This window comes from Berghia stephanieae, chromosome 6 (genome assembly GCF_034508935.2).
Source record: "Berghia stephanieae isolate SIO BIC M18660-M18661 chromosome 6, UCSD_Bste_1.3, whole genome shotgun sequence".
Taxonomy (NCBI): domain Eukaryota; kingdom Metazoa; phylum Mollusca; class Gastropoda; order Nudibranchia; family Aeolidiidae; genus Berghia; species Berghia stephanieae.
The window spans coordinates 37,823,874-37,841,378 of record NC_088365.1 but is presented as its reverse complement, the minus strand read 5'-3'; the positions used below and the strand labels follow the sequence as shown (position 1 = coordinate 37,841,378).

Below are 17,505 nucleotides of genomic sequence, written 5' to 3'. Positions count from 1 at the left end.
TCATTCATTGACATATTTCCATATAAAGACATATAATTTCAAAAAAATATAACTCAAGCCAGTAAAAAGGAAGAAAATGGGATAGTAAAAAGTACTAGAATTACAATGAAAGCACCCAAGTAAAGGTAAGACAAAGGGGAATTGGTTCAAATAAGAAACAGGTGTAGATTCCAAGAGCACACTATCAAAGTACTTAGTTTGAGATCACTAAAAGTCTCATCCAGACACAAGCACAGGTCCCCCTAAGAGGAATACACTCAAATGTTTTACAAATCATATATAATTTAAAGAAAACATAATACAGTGAATAACAGAGAAATGATTTACAAGAAAATAAATATCATCTCCCAAAAGTAACTATACATTTGACTGTTTCCCTCTCAGCCAGGGCATCTGGCCAGGACCAGGACAAAACCAAGTAATCTCATTCCAAGACAAATAAAGAAAGCAAGTTGGAAAACAGATATAGGGGGGTAGAAGACGCAGTAAGTACCTCTCTGCCCACTATGGGTATCCACACACAACAGGAGAAATTTGTCTTTTGGGTCTATTCCAAGGGAAGATTGGAATAACCCAGGCCTCAGCTGCATGCAATGCTGTTTTTGTTTTTAAGGGTTTTTCGGCGCTTGCAACACATTTAGGTTATATCAGCGCCAGTAAAAAGGAAGAAAATAGGATAGTAAAAAGTTCTAGAATTACAAATAAAGCACCCAAGAAAAAGTAAGACATAGGGGAACTGGGAACAAATAGGGATGTAGAATCCAAGAGCATACCACCAATGTACTTAGTTTGAGATCACCTATAAGTCTCATCCAGACACAAGCACAAAATCCAACAAAGAAGAATACACTCAAATGCTTGCATTATAAATTAAAAATAACAAATATAATAATACATAACAGAGAGATGATTTACAAGGGAAAAAAAAAACATCTCCCAAAACAATAACTATGCATTTGACTGTTTCCCTCCCAGCTAGGACTCCGGCCAGGGCCAGGACAAAACCAAGTAATCTCATGCCAAGAAAAAGACAGAAAGCATGCTGGAAAACAGATATAAGGGGATAGAAGACACAGTATGTACCCCCCTGCCCACTATGGGAGGTCAGGATCCCCACCCAGGCATGCAATGCCTCAAGCAGAGCAGGAGCTAGGTGACTTGCTCAAAGCCACAGAATGCAGAGGGTATATGAACTTGGTATGAAGCAAGGACTATACTGCTGGGTCACGCTGCTGAGAACTGAGCAGTCCTAAAACTTTTACAAAGAAAAATGATTGAATGACAGATATTGTATGTTACTGATCTAAATCTAGATTTTGATAAAGAAAAACTGCTCAGTTGACAAATTAATAAATGTATCTGACAACCAACGTTGTGATTCTAAATTGAAAGACATTAAGGATTGATGAGCCAATCAGAATAGAGAATTACATTATGTCTGGAAACAATGATTTGTGAAATGATTCAGTACAAGTGCTGTAATCATGACCAATTAAAGTGCAATCTGACTGCTCACAGTTATGGTCCATGAAAAGTCAAATTGCTCCTTCCCCCCTCTTACCCTATTCCCACAACAACAAAAAACAAACAAAAAAAATCAGCAAAAGCAGAAAAATCTGAAAAATCTCCACCCCTCATTATATTTGTAGTCAATAGCCAAAAACACCTAACATTTTGCTGAATATAATGCTATTAGACGAGAAGTAGTAGGCTATAAGGAGTCATGTGAAATAGTCCTCAATGCACAAAGCAATTTGCTGATCTGTTGACAACCTACAATTGTAAAAATTCTTCTCAATGCATTCAAAACGAAACTGAAATTGTCATTGTCATTCATTTAATTATAAAATAAACAAAACTTACTATTAAAACTCATATCAGCCAACACAACATTTTCAAAGAACCCGATGAGGTCAAACTGCACTGTCCCTGACTTGATGTTTTTTACCATCGCATCCTTGGCATTGCCTAAAGTCAACATGCATGCCTCGTGAATTTTCCACCTGAAATGCAGCGGGAGTGGAGGGGGTAAAGAAACGAATGGAACAAATAACATGGACAAGAAGTTCAGATAAATTCAGACTGAAGAGCCCAAACTCACTCTCTCTCTCTTCTCTCTCTTTCTTTCTTTCTCTCTCTCTCTCTCTCTCTCTCTCTCTCTCTCTCTTCTCTCTCTCTCTCTCTCTCTCTCTCTCTCTCTTATATATATATATATATATATATATATATATATATATATATATATATATAAAATATATATATATATATATATATATATTTCTTTTTTTTTCTAAATCACTTTGGTCACTCTCTATGAGAGTCAGAAAGGGAATTCATTGTTTTCATCTGTTTTTATTTTTGGTTGTTTTTTTTTTGTAATTTCAGTTTTAAATACTACTGTCATCCTTCTCCATCGCATGTGAATGTGAATTAAATTAAGTTTCATTATTTAAGCTTACAATTCTATTTCCAGCTTCACTTAATGCTTGCACTCAACCAATATTGTGTTTAATTTAGACAATGGCAAAATACAGACTTCGGTACGAGTTTCCACAAGACCATACTATCTTTATCGTTAAATTACTGACCAACGGGATAAACAAATAGTCATCAAAATTATCCGCAGATAATCAACGAATGATCAGGAGATCAATTCATTCGAACTGGGAGATGCATCTCGAGTCATATAGAATTGTGGAGATAATTTTTGCGTGGTTATCAGAGACTCTTAGTAGGGACATTCAGTGACAGTTCATCACATGCATACACACACACACACACACACACACAGACACACAGACAGACACACAGACAGACACACACACACTAGTTTATTTTTTAAAATATTTTGGCTTCATCATCATAACCTGCTTCACCCTCTTCGTCATCATCATCATCCTCATCATATCATCATCTTCATTATGAGAGGGGAGGGGTAGAGGTACATTTTATATACCATTTGTATGTATCATAGGTAAAAATTGAAAATGATTACAGATGGAAAAGTGGTCCTCCTCAGAACAAGGGTGCAGAGCACTGCAAAATGATGATGATGATGATGATGATGAATGTAACATATGATATTGTTATCAATATGAAAATATTAATTTAATTATTATTGATAAATTACAAATAAATCAATAATTATGATGACGATGTAATGGCCGCTATAGTTCTATTAGTGATGATGATGTTCTGATAGTGATTGTAGTGATGTGGACAATGTACTGGTGGTTGTAGTTGCAGAAGTGGTAGTAGTGATGATGGTGAGTGGTGGTACTGGTTATCATGGTTTAAGTAGTGATGAAGATGTGGTGGTAGTTGCAGTAGTGATGATACAATGATGGTGGTTGTAATAATTGTAGTAGTGACGATAATGTGGCTATGGTAGTGGTTGTAGTAAAGGCAGTAGGGGTGTGTATGCAGTGGTTGTGGCTGTAGTAGTGGTAGCAGTGAAGCAATGACCTGGTGGTGGCGGTTATAGTAGTGGTAATAGTGATGATGAAGTGGTGGTGGTGGTGGTGGTTGTAGTAAAGGCAGTAGGGATGTTTATGCAGTGGTTGTGGCTGTAGTAGTAGTAGCAGTGAAGCAATGACCTGGTGGTGGTGGTTATAGTAGTGGTAGTAGTAATGATGATGTGGTGGTGGTTGTAGGAGTGGTAATAGAGATGATGTTGTGGAGGTGGTGGTTGGGGTAAAGGTAGGGTAGTAGCAGTAGTGATGATGACATGGTGGTGGTATTTGTTGTAGTGGTAATAATGATGATAATGTAGTGGTGGTGGTTGAAGTAATGGTAGAGTAGTAGTAGTGATGATGGTGACGTAGTGGTAGTGATTGTGGTCGTGGAGGCAGTGATGATGATGTGGTGGAGGTGGATGTTGTAGGAGTTTGGGTTTGTGAGGTCATTTGTAACCATTCGATAGGAGGCGAGAGAGCTAGGCATAGTCGAGATAACAGGTAGACAATGACAGTTGTAAGGAGAGACAGCGATATCCTTTGTTTTGGGATTGACAACTGTGCATTGTGATCAATGGGTTTGGTTAAAGCTCATTGTATCTCATCACGGCTAATCTCTTTGACTGTTACAAATGTTGAGCAATCTGAATAAGATATCGGCTTGCATCAAAGCTGCTTTTGCTTGTCAAAATCTATACAGGGGTGCCAAATACTTTTTGTTTCAATGAAATTGCTCAGTCTGTGGTGGACTAAGAACAATGTTTACATAACTGGTTTGAGTTTATTGTACATGTGTAAAATGCTGCAACTATGGACAGGAAACTAAACTTCGGTTAATTGCAACTTCGGTGAATCACAGCATTTTCGCTGATCCCAAGGCGTTGCGATTATCTGGAGTGTATTGTAGTAGTGATGATGATGTGGTGATGGTGGTTCCAGTAGTGATGGTGGTGATAATGTGGTGGTTGTATTAGTGATGGTATCATGGTGGTTGTAGTAGTGGGAGTTGTGATGATGATGATGATGATGATGATGATGATGATGATGATGATGATATGGTGATTGTTGAGTAGTGATGATGATGTGGTGGTAGTAGTGATAATGATATGATGTTGGTGTAGTAGTGGTGGTAGTGATAATGATGTGGTGGTGGTAGTGGTGGTTTAGTAGTGGTAATAGTGTTGAAGATGTGGTGGTGGTGATTATAGTAGAGGTAGTAGTGGTGATGATGGTGATGTAGATGATGATTACATTGGTATTTTTAATTTCTGTTAAAATTTCTGGAAATCAAAATTTGAAAATAGCGGATTTAAAGCGGGACATTGATTTTAACTCAACAGGAAACCGTTAAATAGCGGGATATTCCTACCTATGATGTATAACTTTTCATATTTTTAAGTAGTAAAAAAGTTTCACATTATGACAACTTTATATTTGTTTACAAAAATTGGTTTGTCTAAAGACAACTTGTGACTGCAAAAACATAAGTTATAGAGAATAATCATACTAAAAGGTTTAAATAATTTCGTGGTCAATGACAGGATGAAAATGACTCTATTCTGGCATTATGTCCTTGAGTATGGCACTTACTTGACATAAATTGTAAATGTTGGGACAAAAAGGGCTCCCAACAGACTACTTATAGAAAAAAAAATCGCATCTTGGTGTCATTTGTCCTTAAGGGAAATAAATGAAGGACTGAAAATTGCGTTGACATGTAGGAATCTATGGAAATGTGATACATCATGTACTACAATTAGAAGCTGTCATATTTTGACACATGTGGCTCACAAGTTGTAATATAAGCCTTTGACTATGACTATGATGATAACGCCACCACTACTTCATTGTCAACACATAGTATTCCAATTGTCACCTTTCACCCCACAAAGATAAGACACAAGACACCAAGAGAATTACCTTGCATTTTAAAAATCAAAGAGCAACATTTGTCTAGTCAAGAGATGATAGGATTGTGACGTAAATGGCTCATGCAATGAAGCATAGTCAATGACATTGAGCACAACATTTCGGACCATCGAGCTGTGTCCTTTAATAATGTACTTAACAAACTTACAAATATCTGAGTACACGTATTGATGGCCAATGGACAAATGTCTAGTTGTCTTGGATGAGCAAAGAAAAGTGTTCAATACAAACCATTCAAGGTTGCCATTCCTTTTAAAGACTTCAGATTCTTGGAGATGCTTAGTAATGGCTTGACAAATGGCAGGTGGACAGTCAGTTGGGAAATATTGGTCAATAGTCTGTTGATGTGGCATTAAACAAATTAACAAAAAAGAAATTATTCAATAAATTAGGGTAGATGACGTGGTTGTGGTTGTAGTAGTAGTGGTGGTAGGGATGATGATGTGGTGATGGTTGTAATAGTTATGGGAAAGATGATGATTAGTTGATAGTTGTAGCAATAGTAGTATTGGTAGGGAAGATGATGTGGTGTTGATTGTAGTAGTTATGGTGGTGCGAATGATGATGTGGTGGTGGTAATTGTAGTAGTAGTTGTCTTAGGAATGATGGTGTGGTGGTGCTGATACGCCAACGACTGCAGACCATCGTTTGAAAATTGTCTTATAGTGAAATATGCAGATGATACTGCTATTCTTGGTTTATTTAAAAGATAAAGTTACCGAAAAGAATTATTTCAAACAAATTAATATCTTCACTGATTGGTGTAAACAAAATCAGCTTGAATTAAATATTGAAAGAACAAGCGTTTGGTGTAAAACAAAAAACCGACTTGAATTGTGTCATGATCGGTAAAGATGATGTTCAATATTTTAAATATTTAGGAATAACTATTTACAGTTCTCTCAATTTCTCTCAACATATTAATATAATAACTAAGAAAGTATCCCAAAGATTATATATCCTATGGAAATTGAGAACATTTCAAGGAGGGAAGAAAACTATGTTTAGAGTTTATGACTCATTGATTAAAAGTGTAATTGCGTTTGGCTGCACTATATGGTTTGGCGGATGTCAAAATTTTCAAAATCTACCAGAGACACAGCAAGAATAATAAACCATCCTCTTGATGGAGCAGAAAGAATTCATGGAAAAGCATTCGCAATTACCAACAATAAATAACATATTTTATACCATTTATTCAATCTTTTACCATCTGGGCGAAGGTTTTGTCATATTAAATGTAGAACTAACAAGTACCAATCAATGTTCATTCCATCAGCAATAAAAAATATTGAATATCTCTCAAGTTGCCACAATTGTAACAAATTGAAAATAAAATGCATCTGTTTATGTGTGTGTGTGTGTGTGAGAGAGAGAGAGAGAGAGAGGAGAGAGAGGAGAGAGAGAGAGAGAGAGAGGAGAGAGAGAGAGAGAGAGAGAGAGAGAGAGAGAGAGAGAGAGAGAGAGAGAGAGAGAGAGAGAGAGAGAGAGGAGTGAAATATCTGTTCAATGTTATAGTTATTATATACCGTTATATCAAGTGTAACTAAATGACAAATGCCATTTTTATGGACAATAAAGACATTTATCCGGTATTGGTTGGAACAATACAATGACATTTGGAAACTAGACAAAATTAGTTTTCTTTTGATGTATAATTTATGGAATGTGTGTAAACTGTTGAAAAAATGCAGATATTTAATAAGGTACCCAAGAAAAAGGAACATAAAGGGGAATGAGTTCATAAGGAACAGATGTAGATTCCAAGAGCATGCGATCAAAATATTTAGTTTGAGATCACCTAAATGATAAATGTCTCATCCTGACACAAGCACAGGTGCCATCTAAGAGGAACACATTCAAATGTTTACAAATCATATATATGTAAAACAAAAATAATAAGAGATTATTTACAAGACAAAAAACATCATCTCCCACAACTCTAACTATACATTTGACTGTTTCCCTCCCAGCCAGGGCCCGGACAAAACCAAGTAATCTCATTCCAAGACAAAGACAGAAAGTATGTTGTATACAGAAATAGAGGGATAGAAGACAGTACATGCCTCCCTGCCCATTATGGGAGGTCAGGAATCCCACCCAGTATTTTGAATGTCCGCCGTTATAATTGATCAATGCCACAACTCTTTGCCTCGATGATAATGTTACCTGAGTGACTGTTTCTGTTGGTATATCAGTCCAAGCTGAATCATGTCTGTTGAATAATTCATAGAATCTTATACAGCTTTCTTGTCTTTTTATTCTTTTCTTCTCTTTATCAGCTTTCCTTTCATAAAATCCCACATATCATGTTCAATGGGATTCATGTCAGGTGACACAGCTGGCAACTGGTTCATCGCCCTTACATTTGAATCATTTAAAAAAGCAGATATTTGTCCAGACTATATGCCGAGGCATTATCAAACTTGAATATCACCATTTCATTATTCTGATTCCGAATAAACATGACCAAAGATGACCACCTTGCACAAAGTTATTCGACTGAAATGGGCAAGGGAACTCCAGGACTGGGATATATGGGACGGCATTTTTTTTACAGATGAATCACTTTTTTAGAAGTTAGACAAATGATCTTCGTGGTATCGATGTCGAGGTGAGCATTTTAAACAGCATACCAAAATTATATCATAAAAAGTTGTCTCTAACCCATCTTGGTTAAATGAAAGCGGTTATAGTCATAATACCACAAAACCCGCTTTTAGTGTTTATATGGCCAAATTTTTATAATCAAAAGAGGATTTACTTGTTATCATCCGCTAAAATAATGTTATTCATATCTTTAGGGCCCATAATAATATTATTAAAGTAAAATTCTTTCACTTTCATAGCATAAGGGAAGAAGTCAGCAATGAACAAATGTAGTACTATAAATTAGCCTTTTTTTTAACTATGCTTAAACCATAATAGTCCTTTGAATTTTTTATTTTTTACAGAAAAGTATTAGAAACACATAGAAACCAAATAAGCGCAACTCACCAGAAGCAATTCATGAGCTGATATTCTGACTGAATAAGAAAATGTGTCATCATCCTCATCCTCTACAAATTGATCTGGATTATTACTCCAAAGACGTACCTTGAATTTAAAAAATTGTTTTTTAATGACAGGTTATTACAGTGCAACCTCTGGATAATAATAATATAATAATAATAATAATAATAATAATAATAATAATAATAATAATAATAATAATAATAATAATAATAATAATAATAATAATAATAATAATAGCGCCATCTCGTACACTTAAACAAAAAAAAACCTACTCACAGAGAACTAAATCACTTTGTTACCGACCAATGCGAACACATGTTTACCTACCTATGAAATCACTTTATCATTGTTGCCATCGGGTATACCAGAAACAAAATTGATGTCACTCAGCTCTTTGTTAGTGTTTTTAGACAGCCATTTTGGTGATTACTTCTCATTAAATTATAACAACCAGACTATAAACATTCAAGGTTACACACAGTTTTGTATGTTGGTATGTTATAAAAACCGCTGAGTTTTTTCTAGAGGGGTCAAAATGTTTGTAGTGTTAGACCAAGTGAAGTTCTAGTCAGCCATTTTTAAAGTAGACTTTTACAATTAGATGCAGGGCTCGATGCAAAGTGGAACTTGGCACACTTTGCTGAGATATTAGGTCTCCTTTACACGTTTCTTCTTGCCTGGAATCTTTTCTGTCCTGTCATAACATACTTTGCAGTCTCTTTTGGGTTTTTTCTTAGTAGCTGTAGGTGGGATTCCAGTCAATGAATGGACTTTACTTTGGTCAAGGCAAAGTGCCAGGTCTGGTTTTGTTGTCATCCTCGGCTCAGGTCGGTATGGCGTAATGCCCCTTTCCTGACAGACTCCTCTGTGAGTGACTTGCCAAGCATGATTACAAAGTCTCTGAGTTTTCAAGGTTTTTGGTTGTGAATGGCTCTGTTTTTGTTCATAAGAACAGAGGACTGAATGAAGAGGTTTGTCCACTTTGATGTTTGCCTTGCAAGTTGTAAGTACAACATAATCGTTATGGGTAACTCCTGACATGTATATATAATATTCAGCTACAGCTTTTGGCTTTTCATTGCTACACACATTTCTTGTTGTCACTGTCACGGTTTCTGTTGGATTGTGGGCAGAAGTGAGGATGTTGACATCCCGTTTATCCCGCCATATCAGTGCCACAAGATTTATTTTTTTTCGTCGATAGTCATGATGACTGGGTTGAGGTGCTTGTTTAGCAAGGTCCTTCGGCATCTCCATTTGATTCGAGCGTACTGTACCAGTGCACATAGTGTGTCGAGCAGTGAGTACATTGAACAGTTTAAGGCAAGAGTAATAATTGTCAGTGTATAGATAGAAGCTCTGATCCAGGATTGGGTCAACCAATCTCAACACGTCTGTAGATCTGTTTGATAGGCCTGGCTCTCTAGCGTAAATTTCGAATCTATACACATAACCAGATCCGGACTCACACTACTCATAGAGTGTGATACCCCATGTGGTCGGTTTGACTTTCACAGAGAACGGTGCTAATGTGTCCACGTCAATGTAATCCTTAATAGTTTGCCCTGTAAACGGAGGGATTGTTGGAAAATCTGTCAAATCCCGACTCCAACTTTCAAAGTCCACTGTTTAAACTTCAAGCTCCTGTGATTCTGTTTCCAATCCCTCACTAACACTACTATCAGAGCCAGAACCCTCAATGTCACTCCCCTCTATTTGTATCGCATAAGTATTGTCCATAGAAATACTAGTATTCACTAATGATGAAGACACAATGATGAAGTAGAAGTAGATGTCATTTGTTTAGGTTTTTTGGAACTTGACTTGAACTCGAAGTCGAAGTGCCTGGAAGGCACTCATCATCCAAATAATTCCTCTACCACCCCTTGGTATGAAATCCGGTTCGCCATCATCGTTATCAGACTTATCACATGACATTAAAAGTAAAAATATCAGAAATATTTAATCAAGCTGTCTTCAGTTGAGAATCTCAGTATGGGAAAAATGAAAGTGAAACTGAACGATGATTGGTCACGTTCAAGTCTCGCTAACTCCCGCTAAGTCACGCCCACTTCCGTCAAATTCGACAGGGAACTAAATATAGACCTAATGTTGAGCATGGATCCTGTAAATAACATGCAAACAATTCCGATAGCCAGTGCGGTGGTGTTACCGCATCCGCCCATGGCAGACAACAGTGAAACTAAACCACAACCGTAGTCAGTGAGTTAAGCAAAGTCAACTGCACTGATTAAAATGAATACCTTTTTATGAAGAGCAAAAATCCTACCTGATCCTCTGTAATCTGCATGTAGGTAATAATATAGTACACTATCTGATCAACAGTCTTCTTGATTGTACTGCGGAATTTTGGGGACTCAATAAGAATGTGTACAAATTCAAAGACTGTGTAAACCAGGTTCTCAAAGCCTAGAACCGACCCTGAAAATAGAACAAAGAAGAAGTTTTTATGAATAAAATCATAACCTCAGTACAAAAAATAAATAAATAAATAAATCCCAAAAAATGTGGTAGTGGATGTAGCAGTTGTGGTAGGGATGATGATGTGGTGCTGTTGTAGTAGTAGTAGTGATGGTAGTGTTGATGATACGATGGTGGTTGTAGTAGTAGTGGTGGTGGTGGTGGTAGTGATGATGGTTGTGGTTGTGGTGGTGTTTGTAGTAGTAGTGGTGGTAGTAGGGATGTTGATGTGGTGTTTTAGTAGTAGTGGTGGTAGTAGGGATGATGATGTGGTCGTAGTTGTAGTAGTAGTGGTAGGGATGATGATTTGGTGGTAGTTGTATATAGCGGTAGTAGTGATGATGATGATGATGATGTGATGGTGGTTGTAGTAGTAATGGTGGTAGTGATGATGATGTGATGGTGGTTGTAGTAGTAGTGGTGGTAGTGATGATACTGTGGTGGTGGTTGTAGGAGTAGTGGTAGGAATGAAGGTGTGGTGGTAGTTGTAGTAGTGGTGGTAGGGATGATGATCTGGTGGCGTTTGTAGTAGTAGTGGTGGTGGTAGGGATGATGATGTGGTGGTAGTGATGATGATGTGGTGATGGTTGTAGTAGTTGTGGTAGAGATGATGATGTGGTGGTGGTTGCAGTAATTGTGGTAGGGATGGTAGGGTCTTTACACCCATTAAATATACCATAACTTACACTTTTAAAACAAATTTTCCATGTTGCATATTTTTAATCTCATTTTCTCGTATTTAAGTATTTATTATAAAAATCCATACTAAAATACGGAAAATCGTACTGACTGGCAAGTCTGAATAGTACAAATTTTTTTTTGTTTTAGACAATGCTGTTAAAAGCCAGGTACTCATTTTACACCTGAGTACAGTTAGAGGATATGAGTAAAGAGCCTTTTCCAAGGTTTCAACTATGCATCATTTGGGACTCGCAAGACCTTCCCATCCAAAGGAGAGTGTCATACCACTAGACCACATTGCTGCACAATATAGTGGTGATAATGTTAGTGATTGTGTTTTTTCTGATATGTTCGTTGTTTTGACATCAGCAAGAGCAAATTCATATCTTTAAAAATTTAAGTGTAAAATTACCATCAGAATCCACTGGGTCATCAGAATCCTCTATGTTATTGACAACTGTTCTAACATATCTATATATGAGTTAAAGAATAGTAATATGTAGGCATTGAAAATCATGAAATCAGAGAGAGAAGTTAAAGCTTTTCTGCTCGGGGTGGAAGATGATAGATTCCCATTGTCCCAAAATGCATTTCCGACACAACTAGAAGGAATTTCAAAAGAGGATTTTCTGCATACAAAATCCTGATTTTCCACATACAAAATCCTATCATAGCTGCCAACTTTTCAAAAATAAAATAAGGAACGCCCATTTGGTCCGGGATGAGGGGACGATGTATGCCCCTCACCCCCCCTTTCATCGAATCGCAAAATATAAAAGTCTGCCTTTTAAATTACTACTACTAACACCAACAAATTTAAGATGACAGAGGCTAGTCCAAATGTTGCTAAATTACCCGGTTTAGTTCCAGTTCATTTGAATCGTTATGAAATGACACTTTCCACCATGAGATCAAAATTTCAGAACAGACAAAATAAAGAAAGAATTCAACTGCCTCGACTTTGATAAGGACCAATACACAAGAAGCACAATTGTAAAATAAATGAAATAACTTCAGATGTTTAGAAAACCATAACTCCCAACCTGGTATGTCACTTGAGAGGACGTTTTGGGGAAAAAATTAGGGAGATTGGATTAAAAGTAGGAAATTGCATATATATTTTCTTTCATGCAACATAATGGTCTTTAAGTAGTACAATAAACTAGTAGTTATAGTAAAATGAACCTCTATATATTGGAGAATTCCTACCTCTTTACTTTGACAAGATAAACACACCTAAAAAATGGAGTATACTAATTCTCTTGAACCTAAACCGTTACAAAAGCTTGCTTGAAAAAAAAAAAAATAATAATCAGATCAAGATGTTAGCTTTAAAGAGATAGAACTTATATTTCATAAATTAATAAAGGGAAATAATCATTGCGATGTTTAATTACCTCAAGATTATAAAAAAACGTTCCTATAAATTTCTTTTTTTTTTTGGTGTGATTTACAAGGCACAAGTTTTACTACGAAATGAGGTAAGTTTCATTTAGTCTTCAGTTATCATTATTTTGTAACGATTATTTTTCTTTAGTCTTGTTCTTGAAATGTAATATTTCGCTGCGGTTTTATTGTTAATTATATTTTTTTTCTATTTTTTCAATGATGAGTTAATTTGATTTTTAAATTGCATAATTTGAATTATCTTGCTAATGTTTAATTTTAAATGATATTGTGTGTTGGGCCTCAACTTAGCCCAACTGGTTGAGCATTAGACTTACGTGTAAATGATCCAAGTTCAATTTCAAAATATGTTAGAATTTTCCTGCTCCTCCTTTCTTTCACCAAATTGGATGAAGTATTTGGTTTTTCTTGTTCCAAATTATATGTACGATGTTATGTATGCATGGATATGAGAAGTAATACACAGTGTTTTAAAACTCATTTTATTCATTAATTCACTATATCATTGCTTACATCGCTCAGTCAATTTTGAATTTTCTCTTACAGCATGGACCACACAATTGCAAGTCATAACCAAGCAGTGAATTCATTATGTAGGACATGTGGTATGATTTGTTTAACACAGAAATAGAAACGTTCCCGCAAGAAACCATTTAAATGTTCAAATTATTCTAATGACATTCTTTTTTTTAGTCTATGGGACTGACACGGCATTGGACAGGCAAGGAACACACTCATAATTTATGTGTAAAAAGTACACATTATAAAGCACATTGAACACACGACTCATTAGCTTCTTTGTATTTGCTCATTGCCAAGACGCTGATAATAAATAAATCAACCTTGAAACAGGTTGTACTTGCATGTTTGATATCGACAGAGTAGAATATAACAACACACTCCGAAATGCAGGAGAGACTTTCAAATCTCATGCAAGAGCCACTCACCCTCAGGGATGGTCCTATTGCCTCTGAATTGGACAGAATACCGCATTACACTACAGGCTTACCATAAGCAGGTCATTCATTGGCAACCACTGCCATAAATATTTACAAGAAAAAGTCTACAAGCAACTCACACTTACAATTATCCAACAAACAAAGAACTGCACCCACGACCCACTCATCATTGACGACGCTTGCAGTATTGGATTTTCGACAATATAAAAAGGCCTATAGTCATGTGCACAACTTTATTTCACACACATAATCGATCAAAGCAGACACAATCCAATATATTCAAAGTGCAATAAAACATTACACGGATACATACAGAAAATATTTTCCAAACAAAATAATCCCAAAACACACCTCCCTGAGTACCACTGCATACCACAAATCACTCAATATAAGTTTGGACTTAGACTTCTTGGAGAACAAGGCACAGAGAACTGTCACCAAACAACAGCACAATTGGAAAAAAAGAGCATCCGGCATTATCAATGATATGAATAACATGCAATTTGTCATCAACGCAATGCAGTTAAAGACCAGCCCCAAACTACACTGACGAGTTTGAATGCTCGTAGCGGATATATTTTTGTTGAGGACAAATATGTTTTTTGTGAGAAGTATTTACATCTTGTCTTTATAATACATAAAATTCAAACAAATCCATAGCAACGTTTTTTTCCCTCCAATTTTTGAAATGTTGCACCCATTATATTTTTTGTGTAATTTGTTAAATTCATTGATAACTTATATTGAGAAATCTAGTAATACTATGAAAAAATAAAAAACACACAGTAAAAGAAGAAAATATAAACTTTTATACCAAGTAGTGATATTTCAACTCATTCAATATGGGTGTCTTACAGACAATAAAACAAAACATTGTTAAATTGAGTGATTGACCGCTCACCGTGACCGGGTCAACAGGTGTCAGGAACTGGATACCGTCTCAACTAAACTGTTATTGTTATGTACGCTGTGATTTAGGTTATATCAGCGCCAGTAAAAAGATAGAAAATGGGATAGTAAAAAGTTCTAGAATTACAATTAAAGCACCCAAGAAAAAGTAAGACATAGGGGAACTGGGAACAAATAGGGATCAGATGTAGATTCCAAGAGCATACCACCAATGTAATTAGTTTGAGATCACCGATAAGTCTTATCCGGACACAAACACAAAATCCAACAAAGAGGAATACACTCAAATGCTTACATTATACATTCAAAATAACAAATATAATAATACATAACAGAGACATGATTTACATGGAAAAAAATATAATCTCCCAAAACAATAACAATGCATTTGACGGTTTCCCTCCCAGCTAGGACTCCGGCCAGGCCAGGGCCAGGACAAAACCAAGTAATCTCATTCCAATTTTGCACGGCTTCAAGCGGGAATTGTTCCTCGACCTCGGATCATAAGGCAAAACTTGAACTCCTACATCACAAAGTCGCACAAGCAATGGATGCTGAAGTAACGCGTTTACAGTTTTTCTAGGATCAAAGTATGACAAGATGATAGATATAAAATAACAGGATAATGAAACAATAAATATGAAAAACTTACCTTTGAGAGAATAAAACAATTTCTTTGGTTAACAAAACGTGTTGCAAACTCTTGAAAATCCTGCTTGTATGGAACAAAGATGCTGTGACAAGATCAAGCGCTCATACTTATACACATTTGTCACGTGAAAACGCGGGAAAATAAGAAATTATTGTGTAGGTGTGCAGTCACAGTGGAGTAAATTGATGAGGGTGCAGCATTCTGGTAAGATGTCACCGGAAGTGCATTCACATTAATAAACATTCAATTCCATGGGATCACCCACCTTAAAATATGCAAGGACAAATCCCTGCTAAGATAAAAGATGGTTACACTTGTCAAGTTTCATTGGTGGCCAAAGAAAAAAACGTCTCATAATCTAGAGCTTGACCCATCCCTTAAGTTGTGATGTCGTATTCTGTAATTGATACTGGCAGGAAGGGAATTTCGAGACTTGGAATAAGTGTTACCCAATTGTCATTCCCATCAATCTTGAACATTAAGGTCGAAATGTGTAGATTGTAACACACACAGTATTGCATCAAAGTCCTTGTAGAATCCCACACAAGGCCACATTACGGTCTTTCGGTGCTTATAATTCTCATTTCCACCCCCATATTTTTCACTGCTCTAAGACCGTAAAGTCAGTCAAGGCCATTGCGCTCGCCATTGTAACCACGGTGGCATAATTTTATGCCTGCCCAAACGCCTTATTGCTAGATACGGTTTTTGGGCAGTCAAATTTACCTCCGCATTTCCACCTTTTCGTCAGGCGGTAAAATAGTATTTACTGTTAAGGCTTTTGGGCAGTGACTGATAGGCACTGTTTAGAGCGTCTTAAGTCTGTATTACACGCTACGGCTTTTGGGCAGTCACATTATCGGTCTAAAAACGTTACGGTGTTCGGGTTTTAATTAATAAAAATTAATTAATTTATTTTTGCATATATTTTTTTGTAGAAATAAACCTTACTCCAAACCAAGCTGATTTATGTAAAAAACGAAAATTTGAAATTTTTGACGTTACGGCCTTTGCGCAGGCACCCCTCGATATGCTACAGGTCTAAAATTTGGAAATTATAGAGAACTCATGCTAACAATTTACCCTGTCAATAAAGGAAATAGCCTCAAAAAGTAGATGATTTCTACCGGTTCTATAAATGATACAATCTGAAAGGTAGGAACTTAACCCGTACCCTGGCATGAGGATAGATTGACCTCTTTTCTAATGCATTTTTATCAAAGGGTTTACCTCTTATTATTAATCGAAAACACCCATTCTGCTCCTGTAACATAAGGTCCACGAAATAGGCCCAATCGGAAGGCCATTTAAAGGTCAGGGTTTGTCACTCAATTGTGATAAAAGTTAAGACTTTGATAGAATGCTGAAATTTATTTTTAAAAGTTCCGGCTTGTTTCAGACAATCACATCCCGAGAATCCAGTCAAATTGCCAAAAAAGCCGATTTCCGGTTAAAACCAGAAAAGTGGCATCCCCGATCGACCTGTGACGTGGCAAGATTGTTGTACTTTTGTTCCTTGTCCAAGCATAATCAAAGGAAAATGACAGCATTGATGCAAACTACTCACACTATGATGTTCAGTTTGTCATCAAATTTTCACCTCTAACTGGCAAATCTGCTGTCGAAATACACAGAAACATTTGTTAAATTTTGGAGCACAACGCTCCTTCAATTCAAACTGTTAGACTGTAAAGGAATACACTCAAATGCTTTAAAAAAATAAAATACATTTGACTGTTTCCCTATTCAGCTTGGGCCAGGACAAAAACCAATTTATTCCAAGTCAAGGACAAAAAGCAACCTCTAAAAGAAAAACAATTACCGGGAGATAGAAGAACAGCAGAAGTGGCCTCCTTACCCACCACGAAAGATCTCAATACACCAACATAATTTCTGAAATCAAAAATCTTTATCTGAACAAAGTTTCGTCATTCTCAGTTCAAATAAAAACCTGTTAAAAAGGATACAAGTCAGCACTCTGTGTGAAAATTTTCCATATGGAGGGTAAGATTTCAGG

The 17,505-nt window shown here is 36.3% G+C and overlaps 1 protein-coding gene across 2 annotated transcripts in view; it reads right to left on the bottom strand.

The window, feature by feature from the left end:
• Positions 1–17,505, bottom strand: part of LOC144974990 (importin-9-like) — a 119,979-nt gene that overhangs the window by 68,153 nt on the left and 34,321 nt on the right. For both annotated transcript variants that reach the window (XM_078918606.1, XM_078918607.1), the window contains exons 7-12: positions 17,456–17,505; positions 11,974–12,032; positions 10,690–10,841; positions 8,382–8,480; positions 5,616–5,722; positions 1,864–2,003 (exon numbers count right to left, since the gene is read on the bottom strand). The exon at positions 17,456–17,505 is cut by the window's right edge and continues 51 nt beyond it. In XM_078918606.1, the coding sequence (XP_078774732.1) occupies positions 1,864–2,003; positions 5,616–5,722; positions 8,382–8,480; positions 10,690–10,841; positions 11,974–12,032; positions 17,456–17,505 (607 nt within the window). The remainder of the gene's footprint in view (positions 1–1,863; positions 2,004–5,615; positions 5,723–8,381; positions 8,481–10,689; positions 10,842–11,973; positions 12,033–17,455) is intronic.